The sequence below is a fragment of the Kogia breviceps genome, chromosome 6 (assembly GCF_026419965.1).
Source record: "Kogia breviceps isolate mKogBre1 chromosome 6, mKogBre1 haplotype 1, whole genome shotgun sequence".
Taxonomy (NCBI): Eukaryota; Metazoa; Chordata; class Mammalia; order Artiodactyla; family Physeteridae; genus Kogia; species Kogia breviceps.
This window is the reverse complement of record NC_081315.1, coordinates 95,986,387-96,007,877: the sequence shown is the minus strand read 5'-3', so window position 1 is coordinate 96,007,877 and position 21,491 is coordinate 95,986,387. Positions and strand designations below refer to the sequence as shown.

The 21,491-nt window shown below is 45.6% G+C and overlaps 1 protein-coding gene across 1 annotated transcript in view; it reads right to left on the bottom strand.

Annotated features, from left to right (window-relative positions):
* LOC131758429 (protein sel-1 homolog 3-like) overlaps positions 1 to 18,051 on the bottom strand; it is a 106,623-nt gene extending 88,572 nt beyond the window's left edge. Inside the window, exon 1 of the mRNA XM_059066507.2 lies at positions 17,822 to 18,051. Within this exon, the coding sequence (XP_058922490.1) occupies positions 17,822 to 17,989 (168 nt within the window). The 5' untranslated portion in view covers positions 17,990 to 18,051. The remainder of the gene's footprint in view (positions 1 to 17,821) is intronic.
* Between the last annotated feature and the right edge of the window lie 3,440 nt (positions 18,052 to 21,491).

Genomic DNA, 21,491 nt, shown 5'->3' with positions numbered 1-21,491 from the left:
CACTGATGGATGAACAGATAAACAAAATGTGGTATATACACACAATGGAATATTATTCAGCCTTAAAAAGGAAAGAAATTCTGACACACGCTATAATATGAATGAACTTTGAGGACATTATGCTAAGTGAAATGAAAGTCACAAAAGAAAGAATACTGTCTGATTCCACTTATATGAAGTTCCAAGAGTAGTCAGATTCATAGACAGAAAATAGAATGGTGGTTACCAGGGCTTGGGGGGGAGGGGAAATGGGGAGCTGTGGTTTAATGAGTACAGAGTTTCAGTTCCACAAGGTGAAAAGAGTTCTGGTGATGGTTGCACAACCATATGAAAGTACTTACCGGCACCGAACTATAAATTTAAAAATGGCTAAAGTGGTAAATGTTATGCTATGAATATTTTAACCACAAGTTTAAAGAAAAAGGTCACTGTGGTCTTCTCCAAAGAAGGAAGAAATAGGCACCTCTTTCTTCAATTCTGGCTTAGGGCTTAGGAGGGGCAAAGGTGAGTAACATGCTAAGTCTGGAATCAGAGAATCATGTTTACAAATAGCAAACACATGGCAGAACATGGCCTGCACTCCAGTCAAACTAAATGCAGACCCTAAGGGAACACAGCACCAAATGACAGTAATTCTGACTGGGGGCTCTGGGAAAGGCTTTATGGAGGAAATGGCATTTCAGTTGGGCTTCGATGGATGAAGAGAAGTTCTTTAGGTAGAGAGGCAAAGGGAGGACACTGCAAGTGGTGTGAACAGCTTAAGTAGAGACATGAAAGGAGGGACAGGCGGCTGTCCTGGGGGTCTAGCAAGCAGCCGGCTTTGGCCAGAGGACAGAAGGGGCGTAAATAAAGACACAAAAGGACATGGGAATATGAGGGTCACAAGCCCTCGGTGATAAGCCAGCCCACCCCGGTTTTCAGACGAGGACATGGCAACCCCAAGGGGATGTTCTCCCGACATCCCGCAGCTGCAGGCTTAGCAGAGGCCGGCCCGGAAGCCTGCCTCCTTTTCCTCATGCCAACTCCGACATTCGCCACCCCACAGCACACACCATGAAACCAAAGGTCTGCCATTCCTTGGCTGCCTGAGAACTCCAGGCTGACTCTGCTTTCATATGAAGAGAGATACAGCCAGCATTTATTCACAAGCGACGGTTTATTCATTTGGCCAGATGTGCCGAGACGTGGCCCCCTCCTCAAGATTCAAATCGAGCTATTGAGACGGCTTAAAGATGGCGGAAGAGTAAGACGCGGAGATCTCCTCCCTCCTCACAGAGACATCAGAAATACATCTACACGTGGAACTTCTCCTATAGAACACCCACCGAACGCTGGCAGAAGACCTCAGACCTCCAAAAAGGCAAGAAACTCCCCACATATCTGGGTAGGGCAAAAGAAAAAAGAATAAACAGGGACAAAAGAATAGGGATGGGACCTACGCCAGTGGGAGGGAGCCGTGAAGGAGGAAACACTCCCACACACTAGAGGCCCCTTCGCGGGCGGAGACTGCGGGCGCCGGAGGGGGACGCTCCGGAGCCGCGGAGGACAGCTCAGCCACAGGGGTGCGGAGGGCAAAGCGGAGAGATTCCCGCAGAGGATCGGTGCCGACCGGCACTCACCAGCCCGAGAGGCTTGTCTGCTCGCCCGCCGGGGCGGGCGGGGCCGGGAGCTGAGGCTCGGGCTTCAGTCGGATCCCAGGGAAAGGTCTGGAGTTGGCAGAGTGAAGACAGCTTGAAGGGGGCTAGTGCGCCACGGCTGGCCGGGAGGGAGTTCGGGAGAAGTCTGGAGCTGCCGAAGAGGCAAGAGACCTTTTCCTCCCTCTTTGCTGCCTGGGCGCGAGGAGAGGGGAGTAAGTGCGCCGCTTAAAGGAGCCCCAGAAGCGGGCGCGGAGCTACCGAAGAGACAAGAGACTTTTTCTTGCCTCTTTGCTTCCTCGGGTGTGAGGTGAGGGGATTAAGAGCACCGCGTAGAGGAACTCCAGAAACGGGCGCGAGCCGCGGCCGTCGGCACGGACAGTAGAGACGGGTGTCGGACGCTAAGGTTGCTGCTGCCACCACCAAGAGGCCTGTGTGTGAGCACAGGTCACTCTCCACACCGGCCCTCCCGGGAGCCCGTGCAGTCCGCCACTGCCGGGGTCCCGGGATCCAGGGACAGCTTCCCCGGGAGAACGCACGGCGCGCCTTGGGCCTGTGCAGCGTCACGTCGGCCTCTGCCGCCGCGGACTCGCCCCGCCCCCGTGCCACTCCCTCCCCCCAGCCTGAGTGAGCGGGAGCCCCCGAATCAACTGCTCCTTTAACATCGTCCTGTCTAAGCGAAGGGCAGTCGCCCTCGGACAACCTACACGCAGAGGCGGGACCAAGTCCAAAGCTGAACCCCAGGAGCTGTGCGAACAGAGAGGAGAGGGGGAGGTCTCTCCCAGCAGCCTCAGAAGCGGCGGATTAAAGCTCCACAATCAACTTTAAGTGCCCTGCATCTGTTGAAAACCTGAAGAGACAACGAATCATCCCAAGTTGAGGAGGTGGACTTTGGGAGCAAGATACACTATTATTTCCCCCCCTTTTTTTTTCTTTTTGTGAGTGTGTATGTGTGTGCTGCTGTGTGAGATTTTGTCTGTATAGCTTTGCTTTCACCATTTGTCCTAGGGTTAGACCGACCCATTTTTCTGTTTTTTTTTTTTTTTAAAAGGAAATTTTTCTTCTTAATAATTATTTTTTATTTTAATAACTATACTTTATACTACTCTGTCTTCTCCCTTTCTTTCTTCCTTCCTTTCTTCCCTCCTTCCCTCCTTTCTTCCTTCCTTCCCCCCTTCTTTCCTCCCTTCCTCTCTTCCTTCCTCCCTTTCTTCCTCTGCACCTTCCTTCCTTCATTTCTTCCTTCCTTTCTTCCTTCATTCCCTCCCTCCCTCCTTCCTTCCTTTTCTTTCCTTTCTATTTATTCTACCTTTTATTTTGAGCCGTGTGGATTAAAGGTTCTTGGCGCCCCAGCCAGGCACCAGGGCGGTGTCCCTGAGGTGGGAGAACCAACCTCAAGACACTAGTCCACAAGACACCTCCCAGCTCCACGTAATATCAGACGGCAAAAATCTCCAAGAGATCTCCATCTCAACACCAAGACCCAGCTTCACTCAAGGACCAGCAAAGAACAGTGCTGGACACCCTATCCCCAACAAAGAGCAAGACAGGTCTACAGCCCCATCCATTAGCAGAGAGGCTGCCTAAAATCATAATAAGGTTACCAACATCCCCAAACACACCACCAGACGAGGACCTGCCCACCAGAAAGACAAGATCCAGCCTCATCCACCAGAACAGAGGCACTAGTCCCCCCAACCACGGAATCTACTCAACCCACTGAACCAAACTTAGCCACTGGGGACAGCCACCAAAAACAACAGGAACTACGAACCTGCAGCGTGCAAAAAGGAGACCCCAAACACAGTAAGATAAGCGAAATGAGAAGACAGAAAAACACACAACAGATGAAGGAGCAAGATAAAAACACACCAGACCTAACAGATGAAGAGGTAATAGCCAATCTACCTGAAAGAGAATTTAGAATAATGATGGTGAAGATGATGCAAAATCTTGGAAATAGAATAGACAATTTGCAAGAAACAGTTAACAGGGACCTAGAAGAAATAAAGAGGAAGCAAGAAACGATGAGCAACACAATAAATGAAATGAAAAATACTCTAGATGGGATCAATAGCAGAATAACTGAGGCAGAAGGACGGATAAGTGACCTGGAAGATAAAATAGTGGAAATAACTACTGCAGAGCAGAAGAAAGAAAAAAGAATGAAAAGAACTGAGGACAGTCTCAGAGACCTCTGGGACAACATTAAACGCACCAACATTCGAATTATAGGGGTCCCAGAAGAAGAAGAGAAAAAGAAAGGGACTGAGAAAATATTTGAAGAGATTATAGTTGAAAACTTCCCTAATATAGGAAAGGAAATAGTCAATCAAGTCCAGGAAGCACAGAGAGTTCCATACAGGATAAACCCAAAGAGAAACACGCCAAGACACATAATAATCAAACTGTCAAAAATTAAATACAAAGAAAACATATTAAAAGCAGCAAGGGAAAAACAACAAATAACACACAAGGGAATCCCCATAAGATTAACATCTGATCTTTCAGCAGAAACTCTACAAGCCAGAAGGGAGTGGCAGGACATATTTAAAGTGATGAAGGAAAAAAACCTACAACCAAGATTACTCTACCCAGCAAGGATCTCATTCAGATTTGATGGAGAAATTAAAACCTTTACAGACAAGCAAAAGCTGAGAGAGTTCAGCACCACCAAACCAGCTCTACAGCAAATCCTAAAGGAACTTCTCTAGGCAAGAAACACAAGAGAAGGAAAAGACCTACAAGAACAACCCAAAACAATTAAGTAAATGGTAATAGGAACATACATATCGATAATTACCTTAAATGTAAATGGATTAAATGCTCCCACCAAAAGACACAGACTGGCTGAATGGATACAAAAACAAGACCCATATATATGCTGTCTACAAGAGACCCACTTCAGACCTAGGGACACATACAGACTGAAAGTAAGGGGATGGAAAAAGATAGTCCACGCAAATGGAAATCAGAAGAAAGCTGGAGTAGCAATTCTCATATCAGACAAAATAGACTTTAAAATAAAGACTATTACAAGAGACAAAGAAGGACACTACATAATGATCAAGGGATCGATCCATGAAGAAGATATAACAATTGTAAATATTTATGCACCCAACATAGGAGCACCTCAATACATAAGGCAAATACTAACAGCCTTAAAAGGGGAAATCGACAGTAACACAATTATAATGGGGGACTTTAACACCCCACTTTCACCAATGGACAGATCATCCAAAATGAAAGTAAATAAGGAAACACAAGCTTTAAATGATACATTACACAAGATGGACTTAATTGATATTTATAGGACATTCCATCCAAAAACAACAGAATACACATTTTTCTCAAGTGCTCATGGAACATTCTCCAGGATTGATCATATATTGGGTCACAAATCTAGCCTTGGCAAATTTAAGAAAATTGAAATCGTATCAAGTATCTTTTCCGACCACAACGCTATGAGACTAGATATCAATTACAGGAAAAGATCTGTAAAAAATACAAACACATGGAGGCTAAACAATACACTACTTAATAACGAAGTGATCACTGAAGAAATCAAAGAGGAAATCAAAAAATACTTAGAAACAAATGACAATGGAGACACAACGACCCAAAACCTATGGGATACAGCAAAAGCAGTTCTAAGAGGCAAGTTTATTGCAATACAATCATACCTTAAGAAACAGGAAGCATCTCGAATAAACAACCTAACTTTGCACTTAAAGCAATTAGAGAAAGAAGAACAAAAAAAAACCCAAATTTAGCAGAAGGAAAGAAATCATAAAGATCAGATCAGAAATAAATGAAAAAGAAGTGAAGGAAACAATAGCAAAGATCAATAAAACTAAAAGCTGGTTCTTTGAGAAGATAAATAAAATTGATAAACCATTAGCCAGACTCATCAAGAATAAAAGGGAGAAGACTCAAATCAATAGAATTAGAAACGAAAAAGGAGATGTTACAACTGACACTGCAGAAATACAAAAGATTATTAGAGATTACTACAAGCAACTGTATGCCAATAAAATGGACAACCTGGAAGAAATGGACAAATTCTTAGAAATGCACAACCTGCCGAGACTGAACCAGGAAGAAATAGAAAATATGAACAGACCAATCACAAGCACTGAAATTGAAACTGTGATTAAAAATCTTCCAGCAAACAAAAGCCCAGGACCAGATGGCTTCACAGGCGAATTCTATCAAACATTTAGAGAAGAGCTAACACCTATCCTTCTCAAACTCTTCCAACAGATAGCAGAGGGAGGAACACTCCCAAACTCATTCTATGAGGCCAACATCACCCTGATACCAAAACCAGACAAAGACGTCACAAAGAAAGAAAACTACAGGCCAATATCACTGATGAACATAGATGCAAAAATCCTCAACAAAATATTAGCAAACAGAATCCAACAGCACATTAAAAGGATCATACACCATGATCAAGTGGGGTTTATCCCAGGAATGCAAGGATTCTTCAATATACGCAAATCAATCAACGTGATACACCATATCAACAAACTGAAGGAGAAAAACCATATGATCATCTCAATAGATGCAGAGAAAGCTTTTGACAAAATTCAACACTCATTTATGATAAAAACCTTGCAGAAAGTAGGCATACAGGGAACTTTCCTCAACATAATAAAGGCCATATATGACAAACCCACAGCTAGCATCGTTCTCAATGGTGAAAAACTGAAACCATTTCCACTAAGATCAGGAACAAGACAAGGTTGCCCACTCTCACCACTCTTATTCAACATAGTTTTGGAAGTTCTAGCCACAGCAATCAGAGAAGAAAAAGAAATAAAAGGAATTCAAATAAGAAAAGAAGAAGTAAAGCTGTCACTGTTTGCAGATGACATGATACTATACATAGAGAATCCTAAGGATGCTACCAGAAAACTACTAGAGCTAATCAATGAATTTGGTAAAGTTGCAGGATACAAAATTAATGCACAGAAATCTCTGGCATTCTTATACACTAATGATGAAAAATCTGAGAGTGAAATTAAGAAAACACTCCCATTTACCATTGCAACAAAAAGAATAAAATATCTAGGAATAAACCTACCTAAGGAGACAAAAGACTTGTACGCAGAAAACTATAAGACACTGATGAAAGAAATTAAAGATGATACAAATAGGTGGAGAAATATACCATGTTCTTGGATTGGAAGAATCAACATTGTGAAAATGACTATACTACCCAAAGCAATCTACCGATTCAATGCAATCCCTATCAAATTACCACTGGCATTTTTTACAGAACTAGAACAAAAAATTTCACAATTTGTATGGAAACACAAAAGACCCCGAATAGCCAAAGCAATCTTGAGAATGAGAAATGCAGCTGGAGGAATTAGGCTCCCTGACTTCAGACTCTACTACAAGGCTACAGTAATCAAGACAATATAGTACTGGCACAAAAACAGAAATATAGATCAATGGAACAGGATAGAGAGCCCAGAGATAAACCCACACACATATGGTCACCTTATCTTTGATAAAGGAGGGAAGGATATACAGTGGAGAAAAGACAGCCTCTTCAATAAGTGGTGCTGGGAAAACTGGACAGCTACATGTAAAAGTATGAAATTAGAACAATCCCTAACACCACACACAAAAATAAACTCAAAATGGGTTAAAGACCTAAATGTAAGGCCAGACACTATCAAACTCTTAGAGGAAAACATAGGCAGAACACTATACGACATAAATCACAGCAAGATCCTTTTTGACCCATCTCCTAGAGAAATGGAAATAAAAACACAAATAAACAAATGGGACCTAATGAAACTTAAAAGCTTTTGCACAGCAAAGGATACCATAAACAAGACCAAAAGACAACCCTCAGAATGGGAGAAAATATTTGCAAATGAAGCAACTCACAAAGGATTAATTTCCAAAATTTATAAGCAACTCATGCAGCTCAATAACAAAAAAACAAACGACCCAATCCAAAAATGGGCAGAAGAACTAAATAGACATTTCTCCAAAGAAGATATACAGATTGCTAACAAACACATGAAAGAATGCTCAACCTCATTAATCATTAGAGAAATCCAAATCAAAACTACAATGAGATATCATCTCACACCGGCCAGATTGGCCATCATCTAAAACTCTAGAAACAATAAATGCTGGAGAGGGTGTGAAGAAAAGGGAACCCTCTTGCACTGCTGGTGGGAATGTAAATTGATACAGCCGCTATGGAGAACAGTATGGAGGTTCCTTAAAAAACTACAAATAGAACTACCATACGACCCAGCAATCCCACTACTGGGCATATACCTGGAGAAAACCATAATTCAAAAAGAGTCATGCACCAAAATGTTCATTGCAGCTCTATTTACAATAGCCAGGACATGGAAGCAACCTAAGTGTCCATCAACAGATGAATGGATAAAGAAGATGTGGCACATATATACAATGGAATATTACTCAGCCATAAAAAGAAATGAAACTGAGTTATTTATAATGAGGTGGATGGACCTGGAGTCTGTCATACAGAGTGAAGTAAGTCAGAAGGAGAAAAACAAATACCGTATGCTAACACATATATATGGACTCTAAGGGAAAAAAATGTCATGAAGAGATTAGTGGTAGGACGGGAATAAAACACAGACTTACTCGAGCATGGACTTGAGGATATGGGGAGGGGGAAGGGTGGGCTGTGACGAAGTGAGAGAGTGGCAGGGACATATATACACTATCAAATGTAAATTAGATAGCTAGTGGGAAGCTGCTGCATAGCACAGGGAGATCACCTCTGTGCTTTGTGACCACCTAGAGGGGTGGGATAGGGAGGGTGGGAGAGAGGGTGATGCAAGAGGGAAGAGATATGGGAACATATGTATATGTATAACTGATTCAGTTTGTTGTAAAGGAAAAACTAACACACTATTGTAAAACAATTATACTCCAATAAAGATGTTAAAAAAAAAAAAAAAAATCGAGCTATTAAGCCCATAGCAGCGTTTAGCCGAAGCCCGAGACTGCGGGCGCTCATGGGAGCTGGACCAGAGTGGTGCCCGTGCGTGACCTGCGCTCCTCAGTCCAAACCCCAAGGCTTCCCTTTCTCAGCTCCCCGGAAGGAGACATTTGCTTATTTAGTGAGACAATAGGGAACAGAGTCCAGGATATGCTGTGGTATATTAAATATTACATTGTGTCCCTTCTCAAAGAATGACTTAAAACCTCTTCCTCGTTCTTTTCATGTATACCTTAATACCTCACCCAGGCCCCATTCTCCCACTTCAAGTTTTTTAAATCACAGTTTTATTGCTGATGCTAGGAACTCCAGTGAAAACCTCTTTTAAACAGAGCTGTCTGATCTCCTTCAACTTCATTGGAAAGTGCAGTTAATTCATTTACATCTTATTGCTAAAAATGCCCCAGCCCACTTTCCCACGTTAATAAGCACAGCATCATGCTAAATATAGTTTCACTTTTGCTTGGTGACCCACAAACTTCCCGACCCCAGGCTCATCATTGTGGAGATGGGTGGTGACAGATGAGCATGAAGAAGGTATGCGACACCTGACAGTGTATTCTCTCCAGGACCTTCTCTTGAAATTCTGTTTTTCAGGAAATCTCCATATACTCATATGAAGATCATTTTGTTTTCACTGGCTTCAGAGTCTCAAGTGAAGTAAAAGTAAATTCCAGGTTGACAGGTCCTAGATGTATGCTATCCGATATGGAGGCCACAAGTCATACTAAACACTTAAACGGAGATGTGCTGTAAGTGTAAACGATACAATGGATTTCAAAGACTGAACACAAAAAAGGATTTTAAAAATCTCATTAATAATTTTTATACTGATTACACATTGAAATGATAAGATTAAGATACAGTGAGTTCAATAAAATACAGTACTAAAATTAATTTTACCTGTTTCTGTTTACTTGTTTAGTGTGGCTACTAGAAAATGTGAAATTACATATGTGGCTCGAATTTGTGGCTCACATATTTCTATCCAATGGTGCTATTCTAGATCTGAGGTCAGAGACTTTTCCCGTAAAAAGGGGCCATATCGTAATTATTTTGGGTTTTTCAGCTGCTTGATGTCCATCTAGTGTGGTATCAAGAAAGCAGACATTGACAACACACAAGCCAGTGAGCATGGCTGTGGTCCAGTGCAACCTTGTTTACAGAAAAATGTAGCTGGCTGGATTGGCCCGGGGGCCAGAGTTTGCAGATCACTGTTACAGGCCATCGAGCTTTTATTCTAGATAGAGTTTTTGTATTATTAGATATTATTTATTTTGTCATTTTTATGAAAATGTGTTCTCGTCATTATTTTGAATTATAGCCATTTGGAAAGATGACAAGATCATATAATAATCAGCGGAATCAGAAGACCACTTCAAGTGCTATAGAGTTTTAAAGAACACAGAGCGACAAAAGATATACTTTTTAAAGGAATAATCACATAGGAGAAATAAGATGAATAACCCAATCAGGCATCCTTTCCTATACATGTGGTTGATGGGGCTTGATTTGCTATTTTGCCAAGGGTCCCTCATGGGTATGTTGACACCTTGCTAATGTTTCTTTCAATAAAGATCTAAGTAGGATGAGAAGTTGGAACTAGGCTAGGAAAAGAGGTAGAATTTCATGGTCTGACGGGTCTTCCCTGGCGGTCCAGTGGTTAAGACTCCACGCTTCCACTGCAGGGAGCACAGATTCCATCCCTGGTTGGGGAGCTAAGATCCTGCAAGCCACTTGGCGCAGCCAAAAAACAACAACGAGAATTTCATGGACTGAAATAGATGTTTCAAGAAGTGAGAGAAACATTAGTGACAGCTGGGAAACAAGAGAAGAGTAACTTGAGGGATAGGGTGATGTTCTTAATATGATGGGGGTATGCCAGCCCCAAAGAGGACCTCAGAGTTACTGTATGTGATTTGAGGAGCATGGTCTAAATCCCTCAGGAAGGTTTTGCAATCTTCCTTCTCGTGGGCACCTATTGTAACATAGGAAGCTGGCATCTCGTGGGTTGGAGCAGACTCAGCGGGCAGCTGCTACGCCACGAGTCGTGGCTACCTCTGTTATGTACAAAACCAACACCGATTAGAGACACATCACATTCTAAATATTGACTAAGCTGAAGCTGATTTCCTGGCTCAAGTTATGTGTGTGTTATGAGCTATTTCCTGCCAGGAAAATAAGGCAATTAACTTGAAGACTTTCAGCTACGGGCATGACACGTGTCCAAACTTCATAGGTATTTTCACATGCCAGGTTGCATTAACATAAGATAAAAATTACCCAAATGTTCCTTTGTTTAGAAATTATAAAGTCAGAGTCCATGTCTTGTTCGTTGTTAAGTCCCCGGCTTGTAAGATAGAGCTCGGCACGTTGTAGAGTTTGGCTAAGGGGTTTTTTTGCTGAAATAAGTACCACGCGTGGCCATTTCTGCCAGGTGCCTCGGTGGTCCAACTCAGATCAACTGCCCCACAGCGCTGGGGGCACCTGCATATAAACCAAAGCACTCGATCCAATCTTGAGTCCCCACCAAATTTTCCTGACATTCACAAGTTCTTTGGGGTGGCTGGGGGGATGGGGGTTGGCACTCCTCTGTTTTTCATCCAGCCTCATTAATCTCCTTCCAAAGAACATTCCACTGGGCCCCTGGGAGTCAGAGTTGACCCAGGGGACTGTGAGGTCAGAGAACGTGGCACTCACACCCACCGTGTCCCTTTAGGGTGGACTTCTCCCTTTCAGACAACTGCCCTACATTCTAGAACTTTTCCATTTCCCCACACCAAAAAGTATAAATTAAAAATTTTAAATTTCCTGCCCCTCCACCCCCTGTTGGACTCGTGCTCATCTGGCAAGTTCACCCATGTTAAAGTGATAATGAAAAACACTGCCGTAATGTCACATATCTGCATTTCTAGGCCAGCCTGGTGGAGATAATGCCTTCAAAACAAAGGCCAAATGTACTGCAGCTGTAAAGCAAGATAGTTGCAGTGTAAAGGGCACCTCTATGCCCCTCAAATTACGCCATTTAGGCAACCACATAGATGTTTCACCGCTCCGCACACAATGGAGCTGGGCTCTGAAACATGCCTGAGCCCTCAAACATCTGTTTATACCAGAATGAAGCCCTAATCAAAGTCAAATATGACAACATCCCCCACAGTCACAAAACGTAGATTCCTTTGTCTTTGTTTAATTGTGTGTTTTGTCATTTTTTTAAAAAAAGACAGAAATGGGTCATTTCATGTGTGTTCCTGATAAAAGACCCAAAATTGGAACTCTAAATGCATTCCGTTCAGCCTGGGAATCAAGAAACAGATGAACTTAATGTATCTTCTGGATGGAAAAAATAATCTATCAAAACCACCTGAACTTTTTTTAGGATGAGTCCATCTCATTCCTTTAAAAATCAGTAAGAGGAAACTCTGTTCAAATAACCTTCCCTTGTTCCAAAGATGTGAGAAAACTTGGCTCTTTTCTCTACATGATCCACTTATTATTTAAGGAAACAGAGAGATTAGAAAATCTTAACTCACGTCACTTGTCTCTCTATGGGAAGTCCATTTACACTTACATGTGCATGTGGGTATGTCTGATTGCAAACAATAATTGACTATTTTTCTTATCCTTGTCCATTCCACCCCCCAGTCACCTAAGAAAACCTTGGCTCTTGAGCACTCGCTCTCCTAACTGGCTGGATCAAACTTTCCATAGGTCAAAAGGTAATGGTATTGGCTTAAGAGGCCTACGTTTCCGATTCTGCCAAATAGAAGTAAGCAAAAATTCTGTTTATGTCAACAAAGCATGCAATTAAGCAGAATAAGCAATGACATCAGTATGGACTTCGAGGTCAAGATGAGCCTTGGGAAGCATTTCCCAGCCAACCCATGTGCCTTCCCAAACCTGAGAGCTGGCTAGAGAAACACCATTGCAATAATGATCAACACTCCTTGCTGTGTTGGATCCTCTCCCCCTTTTAAAACTGTTTGATATGCTATTTCTTGCTAACACAGATTATGAGAGGGTAACCAAGTTTGGTGCAGTTTAATTTCACTGAGTACCTACTATGTGCTAGGCACGGGGACAAATGCAGTAAGTCTTCTCATTCACTTCTAACATCATCCTCTCACACTGAATTTCATAGAACTTCTCCCCTCTAACCTCACAACAGCTCTCTGAGGGACACAGCATTCCAGTTAACAGCTGAGGAAATGAAATGGATTCAGAGAGGGTGAGTAACTTGCACAAGATCAACCAGCTACTAAAAAGCAGAACCAAAATTCAAATCCATAGCTGCTGACTCCAAAGCTGGTGATGGTGTGCCTGCTGCCTTCCAGAAACACCCAAAATGATGCCCTCAACTCATCCACTTCTACACCCGTCACCACCTTCTGGTTACAGGTGGGGGAATCTTGGGACTTTGCTCACTCCCATCTTGAAAGTGTAGGGTGAGGGGCTAAAATCACATCAGATCACCATGCATTACGTCTGGGGAGGGTAGATGCTCTCTTACTCACAAACACACACGCTGCACTGAGCCGACTCCCCAGCTTGGTTCAGCCCTTCTTCGGGAGACACTGGGAGGCAAATGACAAGCCACCAAAGCAGAAGCTCCTCAGCAATTCCTCACATCCCGCACGCCCTCGTGCCCCTCCGTTCCTTTCTCCGGGGAATGGGATGAGCCAATAAACAGGGTAACTGAATTCACTTTAGGCTATTTATGGTCTACTTCCAGTCTATCCAACTTCTCCGTGAATCGCCTGGCCTCTTTACGCCTTCTCTTCTACCTGCCCTCCGGCTGCTCCGTTCAGCCAACTGGTAGCCCCCACACTTTTGCCAACAGGCAGCCGGAAGGAAGAGAAGGCAAGAGGCAAACACCGCCAGTCGGGAGATTTTAGGGACTCCGGTTGGAATGAATGGGGAAGCTATTGGCTGATGTGAAGTTAGAGGATGGGTCTCTGTATTTCAAATATCCATAATCATTCTTGCACAAACTGGATAACTGAAGGTCTCTGTACCTCGTTTTGAAGTTCCTAGGTCCCGTGTTACACAAAGCAAGGAGTGAATGAACACTTCTGGAGGGATAACTGATGGTCTGTGGTCGCTTACAGAGAATTCTGGACAAGACTCTGTCACAGCCACTGTCTGCCGATGAGCTCTACATACATCTGTGCCGCTGATGCCCTCTTGTTTCTTTGTCTTCTGGTTGTCTCACAAGTGCTAATGTCCACTAGGAATATTTCAGCTCTACAGCTGACACCAATACCAGCCATGGTGAGATTTGTTTTCTCATTTTAGGAAAAAATTATACTTCGAGACCAGAGTTTGGAAGAGACAGAATTGCCTTCTCCAAGTTCCACTGTCACAAATGGGGCTGGGCAATCTCAGGCTGTTCTAGCCGAGTCTGGTGGAAGCTAAGAGTTATTGATGGACGAGAATGGCTAGGGGGTCTCTGAGGCAGAGAAAGACCAGCATGGACCCCACCACTCAACACCCATAACCTCAGTGGAAGCAGTTTCCTTGACCTTTTGCTTTCAAGACCCCATCCTCTCTGAGGAGGCTCTCTGCATCTTGACCTTTGGTGACCTCAGAATTTGGGGGGCAGCTGCTGGAACCAGGGATCATCTTTTCAGAAATCTGCTTGGCATCGTTCCGTGACTTATCTTTCAGGCCTCGTCACAATTATTCATGCTTTGGCAGTATCCTAGCTACAATCACAGTACTGTTCTTGGGCTGCTACTGAAGGTTATTCTGTCCCAGCCAATGGAGAAGGAATGTGCCCATCACCTCAGCACCCTGTTCTCCATCAGGGTGGCAGGGGCTTAAAGGCATCTATCTAGAAGGCCTCTCTCAACCTCCAGCCCTTGTGAACCAACAAATAGGTAGGGATAACACAAAACAGGAGTCAATCCCCAAATCACAGACAATCTGTCTTTGGAATACATTCCAAGGCACACTTGGCTATACTCTTGGACACATGTTCATACAAACTCAAGTGCTGAACTCTGCCAGCTGCCTCTGGATTATACAAGGACCCCATCCTTTACCTCTCCATTGTGATGGCAAATATCTTCTGGCTTTACTTTCCCCCCCTCCCCTCTTTAACATCCTGCTTCTACTCTGTGGCCTGGGCTTCCTGCTTTGTATATTTTAGGCTACTTTAGACATGACCTCACATCCTGATCAATTTCACAGAAGCTGCTAATTTTGAGAACTTTGCTAATGGCCCATACATCTATGAATGGGTTATAAGCAGCAAAATCCAGAAGGCAATGAATGGCTAGAACTGAGACTCTGGAAGGAGATAGACTTGGGTTTCAAACCTGGACTACCTGTGTGTCCTAGTGCAACTAACTTAACCTCTCTGAGCCTCAGTTAACTCATCTGAATGGGGATCATACTATGTCCTAACTCACAAGGTTATTGTTAAGATTAATATTGGATAATGCATATAAATAACCTAGGGCAATGCAAACTATTATTGTTACTACTACTACTACTATTATTATTTAGGTTTCCAAATTATGGGATAGCTTTCTTCCTCTAGTGTCTATCTATTCCTGAGGTCCTGCTTAGCTATTCTGCTCGACTTCCACCCTCCATCTGTCCACCCCCCTGCCCTGACCATTTTCCCTAGGAAGTATTCCTTGGTGTACAAGACACACACTTATGCATTTTTCTCAGTAGTTTATGTTTCTCATGTGTTCATGCAGCTGTTTTACATTTTCCCCAATTTGCAACTGAATTTCTCCAAGGTCAAGAAGGCTTCCCTTTCAGCAGTTCCTCTGGTAGCACATACCTCTCGAGCAAAATCCCTACCAATGGCTAGACCTTTAGAACAAAAGGTGAAGCCCACCTTCCAAGTCACACTTTTGCTTCCCTGTGTTTTGCAAAACTTTCTCATTCAGTTGAAAAATGGTTTGCTTGTTTATTCAAGTTTTTTTTTTTTAACAGTAGCATATCCGAAGCCCATCTGAAGGAAACACACATACTCAGGAAGCACTGACATTTCCCTCTCCATGGTAGTTCCAAAATCCATCCCTTCCTTGTCTGCCAAGACATTCATCCATGCTCTAGTTATTTTCCACATTACAGTATTTTCTATAATCTCTCTTTTTGGAGCCCTACCTCACCACTTCACAAACTCACCATAGTCTGTCCATAGCATCATTTTTCTCCTCTCTGTGACCTGTTGTCTCAAATCCCCCTTGGTCCATACAGAAATTTTATAAATTTATTTTTTTAAATTTTATTTCTTTTACTTTTGACTGCTTTGGGTCCTCATTGCTGCACGCAGGCTTCTCATTGACGTGGCTTCTCTTGTTGCAGTGCATGGGCTCTAGGGATCCTCCCGGACTAGGGCTCAGATCTGCGTTCCCCGCATTGGCAGGTGGATTCTTAACCACTGCACCACCAGGGAAACTCCATACAGCACTTTTATCCTTGCTCCATCATCTGTCTTTGCTCCTGTGGACCACTTAGGCCTTTATTGCTCTTGTTTCTCTGATTTCTTGTAACTGTCAAGAAGCAGTCTCTGCTTGCCAGGTCTTGGTATTTCCACGTAGAACTTTCCTGACCACTTGTACATTAATGTTTCACACACTGCTCTACTACATCATTTCTGCCTCTGTGGGTAACCAGTGCATTGTGGATGGGAATCATCTGTTTAAACTGCAACCCTGTCATGTGTTATGGCAGTTATATTTATGAGCCTGTGTGCTGTAACCCTGTGGCATAAATATTAAATAATAATATCTCCTGGGTGAAAAAAATTATTCATGTTAACTGACAACTTCTTATAAAAATATGAACTAAAGCCAACCACAAAATCTGGTACTGGCTTATTTTACAATATGAGGAAAAGCAGGGATTGCTCAACAGGTAGATGAAGAGGCAGAATTACAATTTGCATTTTTACATCCTCTTGCTTCAAGAAATGAAACATTCAACAAGTAAAGGGTGTCAAAAGAAACTTGGGCTGAGTGGCAAATTTCTTTGGAATCAAATTATAAATCCTGCCAGTGTCTCCTAAGCAGTTTTTTGCCTCCAAGAAGAAAGTCTCCAAATAATGGCAATGCCACATAAATGAAAAGAATTCTGGACAATGACACTACTCAATTGTTTTTCTCTTTTTTTTTTCCAGCATTCTGTGAACTTCCTATTACATCAGTTTCATGATTCAGCATTTTCCATCTCATTTATTTACAGTAATATATGGCGAGATAACCCAAGGTTTCTGCAGGATCCTGGAACATAAGGTAGGCTGGACAGAAAGGGTGTCACCTCCTGTAAATTTACTGTTGTTTAGAAGAATTCAAAGCACAAGAGAGCAAGCCAGCAAAGGAATTGGGGAATATTCCCCCACCTTGTTCTGAGGGTCTAAATTACTCTGGTATTTTAAATGAGTTGGTTTTGAAAAACAGGTTACTGCCATTTAGTTGACGACTAAAACAAAAGCCAGGAAGTGTGCAAATTGTAAACGGACACGCATGAGCCAAACGTGTTCTCTGAAAAGACAATGTTCAAGACGCAGCTAAAGTCCCCACTCTGGCGGTAAGCGTGCTACAAAGAACTAGATTTCTTTCTGGCAGCCGCAACTTGGCTGGAGTGGCCATGGAGGAGTTTAAGAGCGCTAGAAATACGAGGCTCATCGCCGGGTGCGTCCGCACAAAACGGTCCGGGCCATGAGGACCGGGTGGAAACTAAGAGGAGGGGCGAGGCGGTTGGCATTCGCAGAGAGAAAGAGGTGAAGTTGGGCACGGGGAGGAAAGGAACCTCGAGAAGATTGTGAGGGACGCCCAGGACCGGCAGGGAGGGAGCTGGAGAGCCGTGCGCAGCGGGGAGGGGGGAAACGCGGGGTGGCGAGGCTCCCAGGTGGAGTGGGGAACAGGACTGGGTGTCGAGGGGAACCTGACCCGGGTCTCGAGCGGGTCTCGGAGGGAGAGGAAGGGACCCCGGCGAGAGCGCAGCGCCGCAACTCCGGTCCACGCACCGCTCTCCGCGCCCCGGGTACCCGTCCCAGGTGCCAGGAGCGCCCAGGGTGCGGCGGGGTGCGGCGGCGAGGAAGAGACAAAACTAGCCGTGCCGCACCCGCCCGCGAGGTGGAGGTCCCCGGCCGCCCCCACCCGCGTCCCCGGGGCCCCGCGCGGAGGAGAGGACCCGTGCAGGGTCCGGCGCTTACCAGGTAGCAGAGCAGGAGCAGCGCACAGGCAGGGCGCCCGCCGAGGCCCGGTGGGACGCCGCCGCTCGGGGGGGGCATTGCTGCGGCCCGGGGGCCGGCCTCGAGCGGCAGGGGTTGTTGCTGTTGCTGCCGCCGTGGCCACCGAAGCCCCGCGCCGCGCCGCTGCATGGCGAGGCCGCCCGGATCCGGGCCGGAACAGGTCACCTGGTGCAGGGACCGGCCCCCGCCCGAGGCGCCACCTTCCCGCCCGCCCCCGGCCGGGCCGGCCGCTGCGCGCGGGGCCACCTGCCGCCGCCGCCGCCGCCGCCGGACCCGCCGCCGCCTCCACTGCCGCTCCCGCCGTCGCCGCCCCCGCAGCCCCAGCCGAGCGCCAGCTCCTCCCAGCCTCCCAGTCCCCGTCCCCTCCCTCCCCTCCGCTCCCGGCCCAGCCCTCCTCCCGGCCTCTCCCTCCTGCCCCCGGGCTTCCACCCGGGCGGGCGGCAGGCGCCCACGCAGGTGGGGACTTCCCCGGGCCCCGCCCCCTGGCCGCCGCGACCCCGCTCCCGGCCAGGCCCCCTTTCCCTTTCTTTGCTTTCCTCTCCTTCCCCACCCCCCTTCCGCGCTCTTTCTCTCCGCGATCTCTCTCCCCGCCCTCCGCTTCCCTTTTTTTCCTTCTCTACAATTCTCTCACTCTCACCTCTCTCTTCTTAACCCCCTCTTATTTTCTTTTTTCACTTGCTTCCTTCTCTCTCAATCCGTTTCCTCTCTCCACTCCCTCCTCTTCTCATTCTATTCCTCTCTTGCGCATCCTCTCTCTCCCACCCACTCCTTTGGCGGGTCCTGCAGCCTAGTTCCCGCCCGTGCAATGGGTTTTTGTTTGGTTGCTTTTTTGGCGAGGGCGCCATTCCCGTCGGGCGCAGTGCGAGTGTGCCCCCGTGGAGTCGCGCCACGCAGTGGCCCAGCTTCCAGTCTTTAAGGGTGGATTTTGACCCCTACCAACCTCCACCTGTCCACCTGCAGGCGCGGGGCCTCCTCCCTGCGGGCACCGTTTTAGCCCGAGGTGCGCCGCACCCTGCCGGCTGGTTCGCGGCACGTTCTGGATGCTTCCCGAGGGTTTTGTGCCCGGCCGGCGCCACTGCCGCCGAGCTCTTTGTTTTAATTGTCCAGAGGATCGGCGCCCAAATCGCGTTCGTATTTGATTTGCATGCCTGTGCCCCGGCTTCCACTTTGGACCGAAAAGAAAATGAGTTAATTAGGCCAATTCAGTTGTGCTCAAGCCCCAAGTGAAAGGGGTGAGGCTCTTGAAGTACACAAACAGCTTTAAAAAAAAAAAAAAATTTTCAGGCATACCCTCGGCCTTGGGGACACATGTTGGGACTGGCTGCTCGGCGACCCGGATTCTGCCGCCAGGCCGAGGGGCCCGGCTGGACATTGGGATCCCCAGCTCGCGCCAGCCCTGGTGCTCTGGACAGAGAGTGGCTGTGTCTAGCGACTCAGATAATTGCCTGGGCCCGCGGCTGCTCTGAAACAGTTAACTCACCTTCGAAAGTTCTCAGAAGCTTCCCTTTGGCACTGGTGACTTTGTGCCGATTGGAACTAATAAAAGGTTGGGAGTCTGAGAGGATACAGCCCTTTCCCAGTGGAGGTGCCACCATAGCAGGTCAAGTCCCGACAGGCATCAGGAGAGGCTGGTGGTGAGGATAGGATGCCCAGGGTGGGGTTAGAACAGCTTTGGAATCGCCCGTGCCTGGATATGCCCTCAGCCATCCCAGTACAGCCCTGGCCACACTCAGCACCTCAGCTGAGTCATCCCTTACTTTTTCTAGGTCACCTAAGGACTGTGGCCCTGGGTCAGACTCCTGGCTCCAAGTCACTTACTGCAAAGTCATGACTTATGGCAACTGTTCTCAAACTTCGGCTTGCATCCCAATCACCAGGAGAGCGTGTTAAAAACACACATTGCTGGGCTAGAATTGCAGCTTCAGTTGGTCCTGGGTGGGGCTTGAGAAGCTGCCTTGCTAACAAGCTGGGAGGTGATGCTGCTGCCGGTCCAGAGACCCCATTTCCAGAACCACCGGCTGATAAGAAAGGGCCACTCTGCTCCTCTCTCATCCACAGGCCACCACATTAAAGAATTTGAGGGTTTCTTTGACAGTACCTTGTCCCACTTCCACAGACCCAAAGCTCTTAAAATTCTCCTGTGTGATGTAGAAAACCATTCCATTTTTTCTACTGAGTGTCCAAGGGGATAAAAAATTGGTGGCATTGTCCTAGATCATGTCCATATTTTTTTCTATCAGTATGGTAGACTATACTTTTTAATGTGTGTGGAAGGAGAACTTCCAGTTCAAGAGAACAGGACTTCACAGTGTCTCTGGGGTTTTCACCTGGCTTCTTGGGCCTTCCTCTGGATTTTCTCTCCTCCTTCACTGCACCCGGTTTGGGCTGGTCTTCAGAGAACTGAGTCCCTCAGGTTGTTTGCATTCAGGATTTATGGAATTGGAGTTTTCAAGCCTGTGAGCTTTAAGGGTTTGAATTTACCTAACTATAGTCAATGTGGAGGCACCCACTAGGGGCCCGGGCTATTTTTAACCTGGTATAGCCAATGTCTCACTTATTCATCTTGTATTGTGTTCCTACTGTGCGTCTGGCACCACTCCAGGCCCTGGGAATCCTGCGGAGCATCAGTCATGCAGAAAACTCACCGAAACACAATTCCATCCTTTAAAAGTGACTTTCACCTTGCTCTGTGGCCCAGGGCAGGGGGTGATGGGATTAACTAATTCTGTATTGCAGAGGGGTAGAGGAAGAGAAGGTCAGAATTTCTACTCACAGTGGAGTGTGAAATTTTGATCCAAAAGACAGAATCCGTTATTGCCCTTGCCTTCTCTCTAGATGTTTGTGTCGGTAATTTGAAGGGTGTGGTCTGATTTCAGAGGGCTCTCTATTTAAAAACAGCCCCCTTTCCCATTGTCCTGTGGAAGGGCTTAAAATTCCACTATTACAATTCATTGGTTTGAATTAAGTTTTAATACTCCACTGAAATGTGAAGGCCCCCGGGGAGAGTATATTAATCTGGTATTGCTCGTTACTGCTGAAGTGTAAGTCAGTTCATCACATCCCCTCTAAAGAGACAGTGAAAGGTAAATGATGCCACACCTGAACCCGGGAAAGGACAAAGGCAACGGAGTCTGGAAGGAGGATGGCAGCCTCGCTTATCCAAGCTCCTTGGAGGAGCACCCAGGGACCTGGAGGGAAAGGGCCTGGGGAGAATCTGCTTGCCTGGCTGGGCAATGAATAACGTCCGAGGGCAGTAGTTCTCAGACTCTGAAATGGTTGGAGATCAGAAAAATCTCAGGGACCAATGCAGTTGGCCAACTATTAACTTGCCAAGTAAAACTATTGAAGCCAAACCAACCAACAAAAAACAACAACCCCCCAATACACAATCTTCTATCAACATTATTTCATTTAAAAGACAGGGCATTTTCACCAGCAAAAAGTTAGGAAAGACCTAACATCATAATAAAAGACAGTCCTTTAAATTCAATATCATTTGCTTGTGAAAAATTCCTAACTTGTCTTGGTCTTATTTTGCTGTGGACGAGTAGCAACTTACCTTCAGATCAGTGCTGCCCGTTTCTGGGTGCTTGGAAACCACATTTCTAAATATGAAGGATGTGTAGGGTCA